The sequence below is a fragment of the Anas platyrhynchos genome, chromosome 1 (assembly GCF_047663525.1).
Source record: "Anas platyrhynchos isolate ZD024472 breed Pekin duck chromosome 1, IASCAAS_PekinDuck_T2T, whole genome shotgun sequence".
In the NCBI taxonomy this organism is placed as follows: Eukaryota; Metazoa; Chordata; class Aves; order Anseriformes; family Anatidae; genus Anas; species Anas platyrhynchos.
The window spans coordinates 184,357,004-184,375,982 of record NC_092587.1 but is presented as its reverse complement, the minus strand read 5'-3'; the positions used below and the strand labels follow the sequence as shown (position 1 = coordinate 184,375,982).

The window sequence follows — 18,979 nt, the reverse complement described above, 5'->3', positions numbered from 1 at the left end:
TCTCCAGCCTCCAGTGCTTTCTATTTTGCACCTTCTTTTTATACCCTATGATGTTCTATTCCAAAAAAATAATCAAGAAATGAGAATGACACAGCCACATATTGAATAGCTTCATAGAAGTCATTAGAAAGTTCTGCTCTGGTGGAAAATACTTCAGTGGTGCTACATCAGGCATTAATTTAGTAGTGTGCTTTAAATGGCAGAAGGGGATAAATAGTGGATTATGAAACACCTGCAATTCTAAGTTAATAAGATTATCCTGGTTTTCTTACCTTTTCTGTACCAGATTTCTACAAAACAATTGCATCCAGACAATATCGAGGAAAGCATTCGTTGGGCTATACAAACTTCAGAAATTGTGAGTGCAGTGAGTGTCCTAATTTTGCCTTTTTATATCACACATTGTTTCTTGGGTATCACAGAGCAAACATCCTTCAAAAAAATTGGGAAGTTTCATGTAAACTTCCACCCTTCAGCCTCATCCAAACACAATTCAGCATATTCTAGTAGCTTAAGAAAGGTGCTAGAAGTCAGCAGTCTCTATATTTTAACTCCTACTGTGACTCTAATTGAACTCTGGGACAAAGACAAATCACTGAACTTCTTTGTTTATCACCACACACACATTATAAACTTCATTTGGTATGCGTACCTGACAGCACATCATTAGTTGATTTTCACAAAACGTATTGGCTAAATTATTCAGATGTTGGTATTTATATCATATTTTAGACAGTATTTCTCAAAATCCAGGTACCTCACCACTTCCAAGAGCTGATAAAATCTCAGTGCCTTTGAAAATCATGTTACTCTTACAGGCTTCTTATCAAGTTTGGGATAAAAAACTACAGTTATTGACATTTTGACAGATCAATGTGTATTAATGCAAAGCGTTTTTTCACCATCTCTGGCATGGTCTGAAATAGTGTATGTATATGGCCTAGGCAAAAGTTGTCCATTGCATCACAGCAAAACATATCTACCCCTGTGCAGCACAAAACTATTCATAAAACACGTTTTTAATGCTTTACCAAGCATCATTCCACATATAAAATATTAAAAAGCATTAAGTCAAATGCTATTGCCCTTGCAGTAGCAGACAGTCTTTTATGAGATAGTAACCTTAAAATACAGCATTTTAAAATCCAGCATTGCCTGTCACAGTTGTTTATCTTTCTGGTTGCTCTCATCATGTCTGAATGTTTTTGGCTTCCTCTCTTTAAAATTAGTCTACCAGGTTTTAGATAGCATTATTTTAGTTCCAGCGTTATACTCTTTGTCAACAGGTATCTCAGCCATAACTGCATCACCAGCTTGAAACCTGGGGTATTCAGAGATCTACACAAACTGAAATGGCTGTGAGTACCCATTTTCTCCTTGTCTGTAAAAGTATTATTCGTTTCTAGCAACGTATGCATATCTGGCTTTGGTCTAAAAGGAAAGAAACAAAGCAGTAAATCTATGTTTGTACATAGCATTCTGTACAAAAATATTGTGAAAGATTACAGCCTGCAACTCCTTATTGCTGTTACAAAGACTACATTTCAATTTTTGGAAGTCTAGTTATTCTGGGTCCATTTTCTAGGCCTAGTTATTCTGGAATTGCAGACAAGAAGCTTCCTTGTGGTTTGCTCAATTTGTCCTTCTTTTTGCTGTTTTCTTAGAAGGACCACTGATGTAGAAAGAAAAAAAAAAAAAAAAAAAAAAAAAAAAAAGAACTATTCTTTCTTTCCAGAATTCTGGATTATAACCCAATAGCGAAAATTTCACAGCAGTTATTTACTGGCCTAAAGTCTTTGTTTTTTCTGTAAGTATTGCTCTTACACGTTTTCATATTGATATTGTTCAATACCAAGTAGCTTTCCCTTCTATCTTTTTGTTGTTTTTTTTTTTTTTTTTCCTCCAAATTCCTTCATTTTCCCAAGATTTCAAGCATATCCTTCATGAAGGAGTCACGCTTGCCAACTCCCAATACTTACCTATTCTAGATTCAAATGTGGATTTCTCAAGCATTTTTTAAGCTAGGACCATCCTAATTATGTTTCAGTTAAAACTAAAGCACATTCTTGAAGTTGTAAAACTGTTTAGGATCATATCTCTTTTCCCTAAACACCTATAAGAAACTCATGATTTAAACTGAAAATTCTTGAGTACAACCTGGAGAAACCTAGCCTCTCCTTTTAGAAAATTAAGAGTATCTAGGTATTGAGATAATTGACCATGCAGATCCCACTGTGATGACTATAACAGAAATTCCATTACAGACAGAGATTACAGTGCACAGGAAGGAGAAATGATATCCTATAAGCTCCTTCCACCACCCTCAACAAGTAAATCAGCACCTGAGAAGTACAATCTCAGTTTCTCATAAAACATAGCAGCTGTTTTTATTAGTATCCAGGGAAATAAATCATTTGGTTTTGCTAGTGGAAAATGCATTTTTTTGCTACTAGTCCCTTGGCTCAGGGCGGAGAAGATGAAAAACTTTGCATCTTTAATTAGTCAATGACTCAAGTGTCTCAGCTAAGCTCCTCATAGGCAGCTGCGGCCACCAAAGCTGGCATTAGTAACTTGGAGAATTGAAATACCGCCCTACCCTTATCCTCCGTACCCTTACCAGCTCCCATGGGAAAGAGCTTGAGAAAGGTCAGAGCACGTGTGGAAAACCTACAATACCAGTAGTTAGGATTTAACTTTTTTGATGGACACATGGTTTTGTTTGCTTGTTGGTTTGTTGTTGGTTATTTTTTTAGGGGTGGTGGGGGGTGGGTTGATCAAATCAATATGATTCAGCATATTTCTCAGTCAGTTAATGTATCCATTGCTTATTAAAGAAAAAAAAAATATTAAGAACTAGCAATTATTTTTCTGATACTAAACATGTTTTATTACTGGCAACTTACTCTTTTTTTCTCTTTTTTTTCTTTTTTTTTTTCTGTAGTTCTGTAAAATCTAAATTTGCCTTAAGTTTTAAAGCAATGTAACTAACCTAATCTTGGAATTTTCTCAAAAGTTTACATTTGCATATCTTTCTTACACTTACATATTTTGCTGTGAAGTATGATAAAACATCTTGTTTTCTAACCATGTTTTAATTTATGAAGATCAATGATAAACAATTCACTTGAGACTCTTCCTAAGAAGATCTGTAGTCAAATGCCTCTTATTAACTGGATGTAAGTAAATCATGTGAAAGTTTCCTTTGATAAATTATTATATCATTTTCTGTGAAGACAAAAATGCATCATTTTTTTATTCTGTTAGTCCAAGCCAGGTGTGACATTCTAAAAACAGTAGAGCCTTTGCCAATGTTGAACCTCATGTTGTCTCAAATGCCTATCTGAAAGATACGACAGTTGTCTGCCAACATAAACTTTTAGAGCTGCTTCTTGTTCTCATGACTCTCATGAGCTTAACAAAATTCTGTCTTTCACTTCAGTTTACCAAAGAAAATGAAGTAAGTTATTGTGAATATGTTTACCCTAAGCATAACTTAGGATAAAATAGACATACGTTGCAATTAGATGTAAAACCTCCACCTAGTGGCCTCTATTTATTCTGGTATACAGGCTACATATGAGAAATGAAAATGTATTACTTTACTATTGCTGAAAGGGTTGTTGAGCTGGGCCATAAATAAAGATAAAATCACAACAAAGAAAGGGCTATACTTTGCTTTTTTTTTTTTTTTTTTTTTTTTTTTTTTTTTTTTTTTGACATTTACATTCATATTTAGATCTAGGTAATAAATTAGGGTTAATTTTGGAAGAAATAAAGGAGGGACATAAAAAGGAGATTATGCCAGAGCTTGTACTCCCTCCTGCAAAATCATTCTACAACTCATGAATAACAGTTTCCTTATTGTTATTTAGGGATTTTGAAGGCAATCGTATTAAGACCTTAACTAATACCACCTTCCTAGAATGTGATGCGCTCACGGTATTGTAAGTAAAAGACATAAAAACAAAGCAATAAAAACCTTTTGAATATGTGTGACTCAGTTCTCAACACAGTATTTGTCTCAATATATAAAGCCTAATCAGGACAGTTGTGCTTTTGTCAGGGAGGTATTCTTTACCATTAAATGAATTATTGTAAGCATAGTCACATGGAGCATTTTGGCAATTGTCATGATATCACTTGTTTCAACAAAAAGAATAAGAAATAAGCACACTATATGCTTTCTGCCTTGTGAGCAGATCATGAGTACCAGGCTTTTCAAACTCCATGAAGTCCCGGGACTCGCAGTCTGATCACAAAGCAGACATAATGCAGTATGCCTGAATCTCAACCTGCAGATGTTTTTTCTTGCTGAATTCACTCCTCCTTCAGACTGGCATATTCCCATGCAGGGGATAAGCAAAAAATAGCATTGCTGATAAAATTAAATATTTTTGTATACAACAATAATGCACATTCTAACTTTTTTCATATTCAGCTATAGTTCATGTAATACAGAGGAAAGGAAAAACAGAATCTGAAGGGGGATCTGAAGGAGGATCATGAAGAAAAACATGTAAAGATTCAGAAATATGAAGCATTCCTTGTCCTACTTGGTGTGGTGTCTTACCAGTGAGGAAAGAGAATTCCCTGCAGTGGGATGGTATGAAACCCAGTGAGAACAAAAGGAAAAAACAAAAACAACACACCTAAATTTGAATATGTCACTTTTCTGTCTGGACAGCAAATCCCAGAGCTTTCAATCAAATAAAATTTCATGTTGCTCTCTTACGTAGCTAATTGCTTGCTTTTAATTAATGCTAAGGACAGTTTTACTTAACTAACTCTTAGCCTTGTGTAGGTTTGTTTTGCAGTGACCACAACATACCTTGCAACTTATACAGCTTGTAAAAATTAGCCAGGGTCCTATGGAAGGTCTAATACAACTGAAAAAATAGAAAGCCAGGTAGTGACACAGAAACACAAAATTAGCCCTGTGTATTAAATTGAATCATTAGGTATTTAGGCTAATACATATTTTCCTTTACAGGATTCTTCGTGGAAATCAACTTCACTTTGTGCCGGCATATACCTTTTCCTCATTAAAAGATTTGGGGGAATTGTGAGCTTTTTACAGTCTATTTTTAAATGATAGCGTGTGAGCAGTAATGCCTGTCATCTGTGAGTGTGTTGTCCCTTTCCTGCTAAAGGTGGGCCAGCAGGCCATGCAGAAGCAAGGGCTGGAGGCCAGGAAGAGGCCAGCAAGAGGGAGCTGTGTGTAGTGCCTTAGGCAGCACCATGGGGAAGGAGAACCTGATACCTCTGATTGTGAGGCTTCCTGGGATTTGCAGCAGGCACAGTTTGTAATGTATGGGCTAAAAAACAAGATCCCCCTGTATCCAAGTGACCATCATGTTCCTTCCCCTCCTGGAAACTCTGCCTGGGTCTTCTGGAGCCAACAGCATTTCTGAGTCTCTTTGGATCACTCTGAGGGTCTCTCTATCCCCTGTATACTCTACAGAAAAATAAATGGGACACAACGGCTGCTTTATAGAGGTGGACCAGCCTCCTCCCTTTAGCTTTAAGATTTTAAGCTACTTTTAGATGCTAGTCTGCCACTTCCCCCAAGGATGAGCACGGATGCATCAGGCTCACTTGCATGCAGCAGCACCACGCTGCATCTGGGGCTTGGCTACCTCGTTATCTGGCATGGTGTGTTTAGGCAGGGACAGAGAATGGCTGCAGAAGGAGCAGAAGCCAAAAAGAGAAGGGAAAGCTGGAAGGAAAACCACCAGTGGCTAGAAAGATGCGAGTGATTGAAACGGGCTGCTAAAGGCTGTTGGAAGAGAACAGCAACTAGAATGATTTGTTAAAGACACTGGTCTGGCATGGTGGAAACTCCATGAAACAAATAGTTTGTTCACCAAAAACAGTCTTTACCATGGGATTTGTATTTATTTTGCTTTGTTTTTTCCACGCTCTACCTATATTAAATGTGAAAGCTTCACATCTATGTAATTAGGCCTTGATTCATCTCACCTCTCGGCAATGATTAAGTTCATAAATTATACAGAGACCCTCAGGCAACCAGGTTCCCAAATTAGATACCTCAGCTGAATGAGGTATGATGAATCAGAGCTAAAATGATCCATGTTTAGCAATTGCCAAACATCAGTGCCTGTACTGACTGGCTTCAAAGTGACTTATGGATAAAATTAGAGCAAGGAAATATTGGATGAACAAAGAAATTATAAAAGATAATTTTGCTGCTATTAGACTTTTAAGCAAGGTAGCGTGCCTACTCAACTATGAAAAGAAGGAAATCTGTGTCTTCTAGTTTTTAAAGTTTGTATATTGAAATGGATAGTGGAATATTGGGGATGAATCTGATTTCTCTTGTTCTCCCTGTTTCTTGAAGGGATCTGTCCAGCAACAGGATTACAGAATTGCCACGTTATATTTTCAAAGACCTGAAGTATTTACAAAAGCTGTAAGTTATAAATGAGAATTCGCAACTGAACTTAAATGTAATAGTTTATTTTGTCTTTTTTTTTTTTTTTTTTTTTTTTTTTTTTTTTTTTACTAAAGTTAGGAACAGTTTCTGTTTCTTTTAGGAATCTGTCTTTCAATCCACTTTCTCACCTCTCAGAGGATCACTTTGAAAGCCTTCAGCAGCTTCAGTCATTGTAAGTAAAACCAGAAATATTTTACTAGCATAATACACTAAATAATATCCTTTCTTTCCAGGAGAAATATTCATAAATTGCAGAACACTGATTGTCATTTGATTAGATGCTGAATGTACTTTAATTTTCTATTTCTACAGGAGTCCTCAACACCCTAAGATAGCAGGCCAAAATGCATGATTTACAGCCATACAGTTTGCTCAGTTTTACTGCTATTCACAAATGATGAGGCTAGGAGCAAACAATACACATAAATAAAGAATAAATTACACAACAAGCACAGCTAGGCTACCTGAGCAGATCAGGACCTAAATAAATTGTAAGAAGTATTTTAGAACCTCTATAAAATCTAATTTGTGGTGGTTCATAAAATACTCACTTCATTGTGTTGATGACATGTGTTGAAAACCACATTTTTTTTTAATTAAGTATTTTACACAGAGCTTGAAGTCAGAATTGTTGTTATTTCTTCTTTAATTCACAAAGATTCACTCATCTAAAAGAACATCTTCTAATTTTAACGGATTCAGGGTTGTAAAACATGAGTGTAATATCTTTTTAAAATTGTCATTCTGTGCTATATGGCTTTTTCTTAAAAAGCTGTCCAGAAGAAGAACGAGGTGTTACTTTTAAATAGCTGAGCTTCAGTTCACACTATTTTTTGTTAAGCAGAAGGAAAACATCCTGAATTAATCCTAAGGATGAATCTGGACAGCTTTCCTGCAACTCATTGTTTGGTAATTTTCTCCTGTGCCATATAGTTAAAAACACTGTGCTGAAGTCAGTGTACAGGATAATACTCAGTTCCTCTTCATAGACCCTATATGTGAAGTGTCCATGGGTAACAGGTGGGTAATGTGTCTAAAATCATTAGCGTAAGAGTAAAATTTAAGAGAATTCAGGAAACCACTGCTTTTTGAGATCCCTGCTGTATTTTTCCTGGCTGCCACTCCTGGAAGTGTTTAGTCTTTGGCAGGCCCTGTGTCCTATCTGTCTGCCCACATGGATGTCTCAGATACCACAGGACATGTCAAGTAATGCCAGATGGAGTATTAGTCTGAAGAGCAATTCAAACCAAAATCTGGTCTATGTTGAGACAAACCATTTTCCAGATCCCCCTGACTGTATTCACCACTGACTCATTCAGCTGACAACGTGTAGGACTTTGGTGTCATTGGAGATGCCCTTGGATATCTATCTACCCCTCCTGGTTGTCACCTCCTACTCCAGAAGGCCACAGGACTCTCGTAGGTCTTGTGCCATATTAGCCATTTCTTCATGGGCATCTCAAACAGGTGTCTCCAGGGCATGTGAAGTGCTTTTTTTGTGGATAAGGGAGTCTATCATGTGGGAGCTGTGCCAGAATAACTTCCTTTGAGGTTCTTTGTGAAGTGCAATACAGCCCTTGGTACCACTATTACTCACAGAACTAAATGCAGTAAGTATAACTTAATATCAATATTCCAGTCCATAAACCACCACAGGGACGAGACAGCAACCTTAACAGAGGATATTGTTTTGAAATATGGACAGAGACATGCTCTGCTGCTATATAAACCTTGACCAGCTGGGAAAAGTGTAGTTATTTCAATCTGAGAGCACATTAACCGTGATAGATATGTTGCTGCCAATGTAACAGTACCACCTGCCTGCCTGTCAAAATGATTGTCTGATCTGCGTTTTCAACTCAGAACATGCAGTACGGGAACAAAGAATGTAAGACAGACATAATGTCAGTCTCCCAAAAATCCGACTGGGTTAGAATTAACCAGAACAAAGTGCTCTCACTACGCATTCATTTTTCCACAAGACTTGCTGACAGGATGACAGGCATTTTACTTCATGGGATAGACAGTGTATAATCCAAAAAAAAAAAAAGAGAGAGAGAGAGTTTTTAAAGTTTCAGATCTTGGGGGGGGGGGGGGGGCGGGAATAATGCCACTGAGCTTGGGCTTGAATATGAACCAAAAAGAATTTCAGCTGAATCCTCTGGTGAAAATGGTAAGCTGCAGTCCAAGTACACCAGTACCTGCAGCGCATGCATCGTGCAATGGACTCGTACAGCATGGCAGGTTTCCATTAGCATTTTCGTCTCTGACAGCTGCATAAAGTTAGTTTGCTTTGCCTATGTCAGGAGACTGTCTTACTGTTCAAATCACAGCTAATCAACAACCCATTCCAATTGCTTCTTTTGTTTTTCCGTTTTAGCCAAAAGTGTGAAATAATGAACTTCTCTTACTGCTTCTGGCCCTGCTGGGCTTGCTAACTCTCCTGCATAGGTCCTCCTGATACTGCATCTGTACACTGAAAGTCTATTGGGATGCTGCAGAATGAAGCTTTGCTTTCAGATGCTTCAGGAAATGCTTTGTGAATATATTCAGTATACAAAGTGTTTTTTCAGGGCTCTGCCACCATTAGGATTTTTAAGGAGCTGAATGCACCTTAGTACTGGTTTTGCTTGCATATATGTAATAGAAAATACTATACTGGCATTTTATTTTTACTGATTTTTAATATCATCTTCCCTCCTGTATGGGGTATGTGCCCTCTCTAGTCAGCAAGTCCCGTTGAACCATACCATGTCAGAAGGTGGGTGGGTGTTTCTTTGTCTAAATGGTGAGTGGCTCATAACCTGCTCTCCTTAGGCTCTGCTCAGCATCACCCTGGGCAATGCTAGCTCACAAGGGCCAGAACAGCTGGGCAGAATGGACCACTAGACCAATGGACCATGCCTGGGTCTTGTCCCTCTTCATTTTACCAGTGCAGACGTAATGCGGATGGCTGCCCGGTTATTCAAACTACTATTTTCTAATGTTAAATGTTTGGATACATTTTATTTGTAGTTTATTTTTTAAAGACTTCTTCTCTGGTAGGCTCCCTCTACAGTCAGCAGACGAAAAGAAGCCTTGCAGGACAAGAGTCTCCCGAGTCTGAGGGAGACTTAGCTCCAGCCTTAACTACAGTGTGGAGGCCTGATGTCAGGTGAAACAAAACCCAACACAGGCACCTGAACCTACTCAAACAATAAAATTAAAAAAAAAAAAATCATCTTAGCACTTTGGGTGGCAAGTGGGAGAAGGACCAGGTCCTCACCTGCAAACACACACTCTAGTGATTTGTCCTTCAAGCTGTACACACCATTGCTTGAATCATTCCCTGCTGCAGCTTCTGCTGCTGGGCAGCTAGTAGCTGTGGTTTGTGCAAGCCATCTCTGCCGGCACTCCAAAAATGTGACAAAATATCCAGCTTCTGTGAGCTGCTAGCCTGTCCCTGTGACTGCCTTTCCTTCCAAGGGGAGGCCTGTCTGTACTGTCCACAGCTGCTGCTTCTAGTAATCCAGACGCAAAAGATCTTTAGAGTCCTTGTTGTTCCTCAGCTGGCCCACAGCTACCTCCCACTACCTTGAATTTCTTATCAAAAACTTGCAGGGCAATGTTATTCTGAATAACAGAGGGGAATTCCCCCTTCCCCAAGGAAAAGCTGAGAGAATTACACATTTTACCTTCTTGTGTTATTTCTTCCTCTCTTCTTCTGATTCTTATAGCAGAAGCTGTCTTCTATTTCTGCCTCTTCTTAAATGTTTCCAGGTCTCTGACTCCTTTGTTGATCGGAAGGCCCTTTGGCCAATGTTTGTAATAATAAGGCTTTAAATTGCACTGCTGTGAGCAGCTGAGCTTAGCACCCAAGGAAAGGAACAAAAACCTCTATCAGCAAGTCACTTCTTGTACATCGGTTGTCAAATGGCCTAGCTACACAGAGAGCTCAGGTTAAATGTATATCCTGATGGCACAATCTTCCAGTAAAAAGCTCTGTGATGAACAGTAGTAGGATCATTCTTACTGAATACAGTCAGGATTTTGCCATAAAATTGTTTCTTTAAGGTCTTTGGTTTAAGAAAATGCTCGCTTGTGTAATTCTAATGTTGATAACTACAGAAAACCCTATTGCATATAATTAATTTACAGATCATAACATTTACATATTTACATATTTTACAGAGACCTGGAAATGATTGAGATTCCGAATATAAATGCAAGAATGTTCCAGCATATGAGGAACCTCTCCCACATGTATGTATGCAAAATAAAAGAAAGAATAATAACGTGGGTTTTAGTTCATGCAAAAATGTCTAAAACCATCCCAAGTTGCGTTTCCAAGTTACTTCAACAGGGAGCCCAATTCCTGGAAAAAAAAATAGATTTAGTATTTTAAACAGAGAAAGGAAACAGGCTTCTCATTTAGTTATCTCATTTCTAAATTGTGTCACACCACTTCTTTTTCTGGCTGAAATTGAATAAATGAAACTAGTTGCTTACTTGGGAGTTCCTGTAGCCTTAAGCTTAGGAGGCAGAAGTAGAATATGTCATTCAGGAGCATCAAAACTGGGAACTGAGTCAGGAAACAGAAAAATAATTATATTTTGAACATGAGTAAAAGCCATATACGTTGATAAAGAAGATAGAATGTGTGCCATACAACCATTTTATCTTGATATCATAAAACATGCCTTTTCTCTTCACAATATGTCACAGCTAGATGCCAGAAACACCGGGTGCCTTTAAACTACTATCCCTGATTTGAGGCAAACAGCTTCAGGAACATCACACTTCTATGTGTATACTGAAATGCCTGTGTCTCTTTAAATATTTAAAGTGTCCTTCTTTATGAGAAATTTTCATAAACCATTGTTCATACAAGTCACAATTCAATCATGTTAGAATTTCATTTGCAAATCTATCCTTCTAGTTTTTATATTTGATATTCTTGTTCTTTATTCATCTTGTTCTTTATTCATCATACAAGAACTGGGTTTGATTTTTGATATTTTTGTTTCTTTAACACTGAGTCACTGTGCAGTATTTCTTCAATATAAAAAGAAACATCACCTATGGACAGGTTTAACTTTAAACATTTTTGTATCCAGTATTCAGAAAACACTGGAACATATTTTTAAATCTTCCAGAAGCCAGTAGGCTGTAAGGATGCAATTCAAAACAACCGTGTCCTTGCAGGCTTTACTCTGTTAGAGCCTTTGTGGCCTGTCCTACAGGCCTTCTTTATGAAAGCACTGACACTGAAATAGAGAAATATTTATATGAATAATGAATGGTCAAGGAACTGGTATGTTTATGATCTGATATGCTGAGATCCTTAAATGTTCATTACCAAATTTAAGTCATTCCACAGATATTTCATGATCTGTTAATGCAGGCAAAATCCTTCTGCCAAGGAACAGTAGAAGATCTGCTTCTCAAGCACCTTTTCATGGGCAGCAACTACCTGCACACTAACAAAAAAATAAAATAAAATTAAATTAAAAAAAGATTAGCAAAGTCCTTCAAAGGTTTGTGAAAACAACAAATCTATCCGCTCTGACCATTCCTCTCAAGTCATATATGAACAAAGGGCACATAACTGCATAACTGGTATGGAGCTGTGACTTGTGTTTAACCCACATTACGTGGTAATTTCTTTCCTTTTCAGTTACTTCAAAAAGTTTCACTACTGCTCCTATGCACTCCATGTGCGAATATGCACGCCGCTAACAGATGGGATTTCATCTTTTGAAGATCTCTTAGCTAACAATGTTCTGCGAGTATTTGTGTGGGTCATAGCTTGTGTTACATGCTTTGGAAATCTTCTTGTCATTGGAATGAGATCATTTATCAAAGCAGAAAATGAGACACATGCCATGTCCATCAAAATTTTGTGTTGTAAGTATGCATTAAAGGTATTCATAATAAATAGATTAGTATATTAGTACAGCCAGTATATATATAAACTAATATACTGTATATATATGATGGATATAATATATAAAAATAATATACTACTGTATAGTTAATACAGTACTGTATATACTACTTTATAAACTATGTATAGCATGAAGTATGCCTCAGTAATTTCAGTTTGCATTCTGGGCACAAATATAAGTGAATATACTAGTTTCAATGCATTTTTGAAAATTATGCATTATCTATTTTTGCACTATTTTCCAATATTCTAAATGAAAGTGAATGCCAGGAAATAGCTAAGGTCTTTCAGTTCCTTGATTTTAGATATTCAAGATGTGTACAAAGAACCTATGAAACTTAAACATTTTACTTTATTATTTGCTACTTTTCATTCTGTATTAAAGATTATGAACAAACCAGCTAGTGGTAGACTACTTCCTATCTGAATTATTCTGTGATCATCATATGCCCTTTTTTGGCACCAGAAATAATAAGTGTTTCTACTATTTTTGAAATATTTCACAACTCAGAAAAAGTGATTACTTCCAAACAATTGCACCATATGTTGTCCAGCAGTCCTTCCCAAATTAAGAACCCTGGAGCCAATAGAAATGGGGTACTGACTTCAGACTTTCTGCGGCCAAGTCTACTTCCTTGAAATTTATGGTGCAACAGGGTGATGTTATTTCCTGGTGGTTAACCCTTTAAAATCATACAGGACCTATTATTGCTTGCCATCTCTTTGTTCAAGTTAGCCAAGCCTATAAACTCTGCTTTGTGACTACATTACCTTCACACATGAAAGATTTTATCTTGCCTGACTTACGATGGTTACAGTGCAGATGTCTATGAACTAGTCACTCTGAGATCTTGTTATAGTCAATGGATTGTGCAATTTGCCTAATTCTAATTCTACAGTATCTATCTGTAGGTAGATACATATTGTGGATGTGTAAAATTAGAAGAGGTGAATCCCTGGCAAGATGTCAGAAATCATCTGTGTATTTTTTGTAATAGTGTCATTTATTACATGGTGTCATTACACTACTGCGTAGTGCCGTAGACCTGTCAAGTCTTCCACACTCTGCCTGGGACACTTGTAGCTTGCTCCTGGCTGAAACTCTGCCACAACTCTATCTGGACCCTGATCAGTGCCCAAACATTGCTGTGGCCTCTCTCCAGGGCTGGATGTCTCCATGCCAAACATATCCATTGCAGGGATTCAATATCGCATTGTCCCCAAAAGCCACCATGCTGGCTACAGCCAAGGAGTTTGACCCAAGGTCCTTGCATATGCGCCTGAGGGATCCCCAATAGCACTTCCACTCATTTGTGACCAGGAGGCTCATAGCCCCGTATCACATGAATTATCGACAGTGAATTCTCACTGGGTTAAATCATTTTTGTATGCCAGCTAGAGTTTGGCTAGGCACAGAAGTATGATATACATAAAGTATTTCGTTGCTATTTTCAGTAAACTATGAAATCTGTTTCTTAAATAGGTGCTGATTGTCTAATGGGGGTGTATTTGTTCTTCATTGGAGTTTTTGATGTTAAATACCGTGGACAGTATAAAAAATATGCTGTGCTGTGGATGGAAAGTTTACCGTGTCATATCATGGGGTTCATCGCCATGCTATCTACAGAGGTCTCAGTCCTATTGTTGACATATCTGACCTTGGAAAAGTATTTAGTGATTGTCTTTCCCTTCAGTAATATCCGCCCTGGAAAGCAGAAGACAATAGTGATTCTTATATCCATATGGATTGCTGGATTTGTCATAGCAATAATCCCATTCTGGGATGTGGACTTTTTTGGAAATTATTATGGGAAAAATGGAGTTTGTTTCCCACTGAATTCTGATCGAATGGAAGAAATTGGAGGCAACAGGTATTCCCTTAGTATTTTTCTTGGTAAGTTTATTTTTTAACGTGTCATAATTACTGATTAATATGATTTTACTAGAAAAAATACCTAATGAATACTCACTGGTAGATGCACTTTTCAGTACACCATTAATGTTCATGTTATAACAGTTTCTAAAGGCACACAAGAGGACCAGAGCCTCATGTGCTGGCTGCACTCTTAAGGGTCTGTTACCTGAAGAGTTTAGCACCTATTTTTAACAAAACACATGTGAATGTAACACAGAAGAGGAGAAGACATAGAAGGAAATAGGAATTTGGGTAATAACAGTGAGATCATGCAATTACTTAACTATATTTTAGTTTGAAACCTTTTCATTTTGATAAATCTGTAACATCAGCAACCTTCAATGACTCCTCAGCATCATTTTCAATGTATCACAGGAAACTGTGATGATATAAATAACACGGGATGAAACTTTAAAAGTATAGCTGTATGTGCATTATACTGGCAACAAATAATGATTAAATATATGTATATAAAACAAACTTGAAAGAAACAGAATAAAACCAGAAACTTCAGTCTGAAATATGTATGAACTGGTTATGCTCAGCTTGAGCACTCGCTCACAGCAAAGACTGAAAATTATTCAAACTGCTGCCAAACGATCTCCTCCGTGACCTGCATTTGCTAAGCTGTATAGGTTGTTTTGCCAATACACATACATTTACCTTTTATTTCTCAATCTCAAGACAGAAAACCTACATACTGAAAGATGAAAGCTGTAGTTTGTTTAGAATTATATTGAGTAGAAAGTAAAAAATGCAATACATATGTCAAATCAAATTCATGTAATGATTTCCCATCAATAAAACGATCATGTTATGCTTTTCAATTCTTTGACTTTTTTTTTTTTTTTTTTTTTTGATCCATATTTCTGAGCAAGTGACTATTTCAGATGCTGGGATCTTGACTGAAATGGCTCCTTCGATGGCTTTCAGCTCTTTATTGGAGCACTCCAATACGCAGAGTTGCCATCTGATGAATTTTTAAAAGTCTTGCTCTGCAACACAGCACCGTGTGATTAAAATCCAAGTTGCACAGCTTGCTCTGCACATGTTCTTCCATCAGGAATTTGCGATGGATATTTATACAGAACTGAGGAAGGCTGTCTGAAATGAACATACGCTTTAGAGTGGTTTGTCACTTTGCTGGGGAATATGTCGTTCTTTCATCACCATGCTAGAGACCTGGAGGCGCTTTCTGGTGCAGATTTATCGCAGCATTTCTAGTCGGGAGATCAGATCTCTGTGGAATCATGAGCCCCCCCATTGTGTGCATTAGCTGTGTTTCTATAGTAACTTCTTACAACTTGTTCACATCTCACTGTGTAACAGATGGGAACACGTGGTATGCGAGCGGGCTGTGTGACACTTGACAATATTGAGGAGCTGCTCCTAACATAAAAATTTTAACCAAGCAATAGAGGAAAATCAAACAGGAGTGGTGGGAGAAAGGGGAGAGAGGAACTATTGTCATCATTTCAATGCCGTTCGATTTCCATGTTGTTTCCCCACAGGTGTGAACCTGCTCGCCTTCGTCATCATAGTATTTTCCTATGTCAGCATGTTTTGTTCCATTCAAAAAACGGCCCTTCAGACATCAGAGATGAGGAGTCACATTCACAGAGATGTTGCCATCGCCAATCGATTTTTTTTTATTGTATTCACTGATGCCATCTGCTGGATTCCTGTCTTTGTCATTAAAATCCTCTCCTTATTCCAGGGGGAAATTCTAGGTAATGCTATTTAAGAGTGAGATTTCTTTTGGTAAAGATTCAGTTTAAAGTAAACCAATTCTGCCAGAGGAATTCTAGCAAGCTATGGGTGAAGAGGAAGTATTGTCCAAAATGTTTGACTTCTTCTAGGTTCAGAAAATGAACTTTAAAGTAAATACATATAACCTTAAATGCATGTATGTATGTGAGAACAAGAATAGGCTACCCAGCAAAGAAGTTTTCTTCTACAGCTGCAAAATCTCACAGTAATATGTATGAGTAAGTCCATAAGTCCATCACGGACCGTGCTGTCCGCTAACTGCCCCTGAGAGGGTAAAGAGATGCACGCTTTCATAGCTCTCCACTATTGCACTGGTTATATGCAGTCTTGCTAGCCTGGCAGCTGCTAACAGATAACACTGTAATGAAGGCATCCTACTTTCCCATTAAAATTTTACAAAATTGATGCCTCATGTTTGTAGAAAATTGGTAAATAATTCCCCACAAGATGAAAGGCATTAAAGAAATGTAGTAAATTGACAATGGTTTTATTATAAAACCTTTTCAGCCTCACTGGCGGCACTGAATTCCATTTGCATAACCAGGAAAAAAGTGATTATAGGTGGATAGTTAAAGATAAAACATGTCCACCATGAGGATGTGCAGCAGACATACAACTATGGCTAGAGTGGGATTCAGGATGGTAAAGTCCATGGCTTTCTGAGTGAGTAACTTCACCCCTCTGATGGTGGCTTTTGTACGGCATTTTGAGCCCTACTGATGAACACTGCAATGTAAACACTAGGTATTACTGAGGTTGATTTTATATTATTTTGTATTGAAGGGGATTTAGATTTATATTAAATACTCTCCTAAACAGAGATGGGCCTTAGTTCACATTTAGTGTTTTTATTAAATTCTAGTAGATAGGAAAAAAAAAAAAAAAGACACTCTCTGTTAAAAAGTCTTTTTTTTTTCCTGCATCTCATCAAAACCCCTGGTGAGCTCAATGAAAAACACATTGAGCAACGTTGAATTCAAACCCCTTTCTTGTAAAAAATGATATGTATGGTAGAATTCTTCAAAAATGACATAAGGTGACATAAAGTTAAAAAAGAAAGACAAAGTAAAAAGGACATAAAGACATGCTTACTTCTGTAGTGTTCTTACAAAAGAGCATACTAAGTATCTCATATTTTTTCCTAGACACTGTCACTTCCTGGATAGTGATATTTGTTCTGCCAATAAACAGTGCCCTGAACCCCATCCTCTATACTCTCACAACTACTTTCTTTAAGGAGAAGCTAAAGCAGTCACTGGGCAGTCGTCGAAGGAGGGCAATTTTCAGAAGCAATGAAAAAGCCTTGGCCACTTCAGTCACACGTACAAATGATTCCTTCACCCATAGCTCTTCATTTAAGCTTGGACTTTTACAAAAATAATTCCTGAGGACTGTGCTGACTTTCACCAATTTACATGTGGTTGTTTGTCGTCAAGATAATGGAAAGAGGACCTAACTGCCTTACAACTGTGCTAATCTCCTTGAGGTTCCTATGAAGAGTCTTTTTGGCAATTACCATCTCTGTATGCGTCTTCCTGGAAAATAAAAACACAGCTGTTGTATTTATCACGCGAGATTTGTATTACAGCTTGAAACACAGACAGACTGGACTGGGGCTAAAGGTGGCAATACTTTGCAACTATTCATCCCTGTTCTCCAGAGGGTCAGTGCATCTGTACTTGTTAGATATAGTCTTCATATCATATATTAGTTTAAGGCAAAGGACCTTTCTGGAACATTTGTCTCTTTTTGACTGTACTAGCAATTCAAGGATATATCCTCATGGTGAAGTATTTATCCCAAGGTTGGAAGCTCATGGGGGGGAAAGGCCAGAATATTCTATGCAATATGTGAATCTATATTAATCTTGTAAGATTTAAGTAATACGGGGGCTCTGCAGAGTGGTGAATGTCTCTTTGTGCACATAAAGTCACTACTCAGAACTGCAAGACCTGAGTAGTGTTATTATAATATTTTAAGGCACTAAAAGTCGAGTGAACTTCCTGTGTAAGCAACAGAGCCCAGACTGAAATAAAAATTAAATAATGAAGCTCTCAGAATGATCCTTGAAAGCAGTCGATTCAGTTTTCATTGCATCAGTTTTTATGAAGCATAGGCATCCTGGCAGCATGGGTGAGCACAGGTTTGCGGGAGCATTTATGGGGCTGACTCAAGCACTTGTAAGGAAGAACAATTCACCTTTATTAGCTATGTTTTCATAACCACCTTAGTTATATTTTGACTTCATTGCGTATGAGCTGCCTACCTGTTATAAATAGAAGAGTCAAGCTTTTAGAAAAAGAGTATAGCAAAGCTTTCAGCCAACTTTTACTTTTTTTTTTTTTAATATTTACTGAAGAAAGCTCCAAAAATGATTCAGAAGCACCTGTTTATAAATCATTTTGCAGTGTTAACAAACAAAAGGATTTTGGAGCAATGAGGAAAATCCAGAAATGGGAAAACAAAAAACAAGTGTGTGGGCTCATTGCTAAAAGTGAGGAAAAGCCTGAAGAGTTAACGTTTCTCACCTAAGATGAAATGACTGAATATATGCTCCAGGCCCACCCAGACTTTGCAATAAAATGCATATATTTGAACCACCACAAAGGCAGGAGGTGAAATCCAATAATAAGGTCATTGTACCGTGGCAGTAAGCACAACTGTGAGGTTTTGACCCAAGCTTTCACACTGCGCACATTTCAGCATGGGATTCTGTCTGAAGATACCTTAACTAGCATTTAGGTATTGGAAGATCCTTTCAGTTAGTGAGCCAGTTGACCTACTTTCCATTACTTCCTAACCCACTTGGTGCCTTAATTTGCTAGACCCTGTCCTGCTTGACCTGAATGGTCCAAGGAGCCTCCTGGGTTCAATGTCTGCCTACTGACGGTAGAGCAGGAGTTGGGGGGCAGAG

The 18,979-nt window shown here is 37.7% G+C and overlaps 1 protein-coding gene across 1 annotated transcript in view; it reads left to right on the top strand.

Moving 5' to 3' along the window:
* RXFP2 (relaxin family peptide receptor 2) overlaps window positions 1-18,099 on the top strand; it is a 30,052-nt gene extending 11,953 nt beyond the window's left edge. The window contains exons 6-18 of the mRNA XM_027470037.3: window positions 287-358; window positions 1,287-1,358; window positions 1,736-1,807; window positions 3,105-3,176; window positions 3,873-3,944; window positions 4,991-5,062; window positions 6,359-6,430; window positions 6,555-6,626; window positions 10,625-10,696; window positions 12,111-12,340; window positions 13,864-14,274; window positions 15,807-16,025; window positions 17,211-18,099. Coding sequence (XP_027325838.3) covers window positions 287-358; window positions 1,287-1,358; window positions 1,736-1,807; window positions 3,105-3,176; window positions 3,873-3,944; window positions 4,991-5,062; window positions 6,359-6,430; window positions 6,555-6,626; window positions 10,625-10,696; window positions 12,111-12,340; window positions 13,864-14,274; window positions 15,807-16,025; window positions 17,211-17,446 — 1,744 coding nt within the window. The 3' untranslated portion in view covers window positions 17,447-18,099. The remainder of the gene's footprint in view (window positions 1-286; window positions 359-1,286; window positions 1,359-1,735; window positions 1,808-3,104; window positions 3,177-3,872; window positions 3,945-4,990; window positions 5,063-6,358; window positions 6,431-6,554; window positions 6,627-10,624; window positions 10,697-12,110; window positions 12,341-13,863; window positions 14,275-15,806; window positions 16,026-17,210) is intronic.
* Window positions 18,100-18,979: the final 880 nt, after the last annotated feature.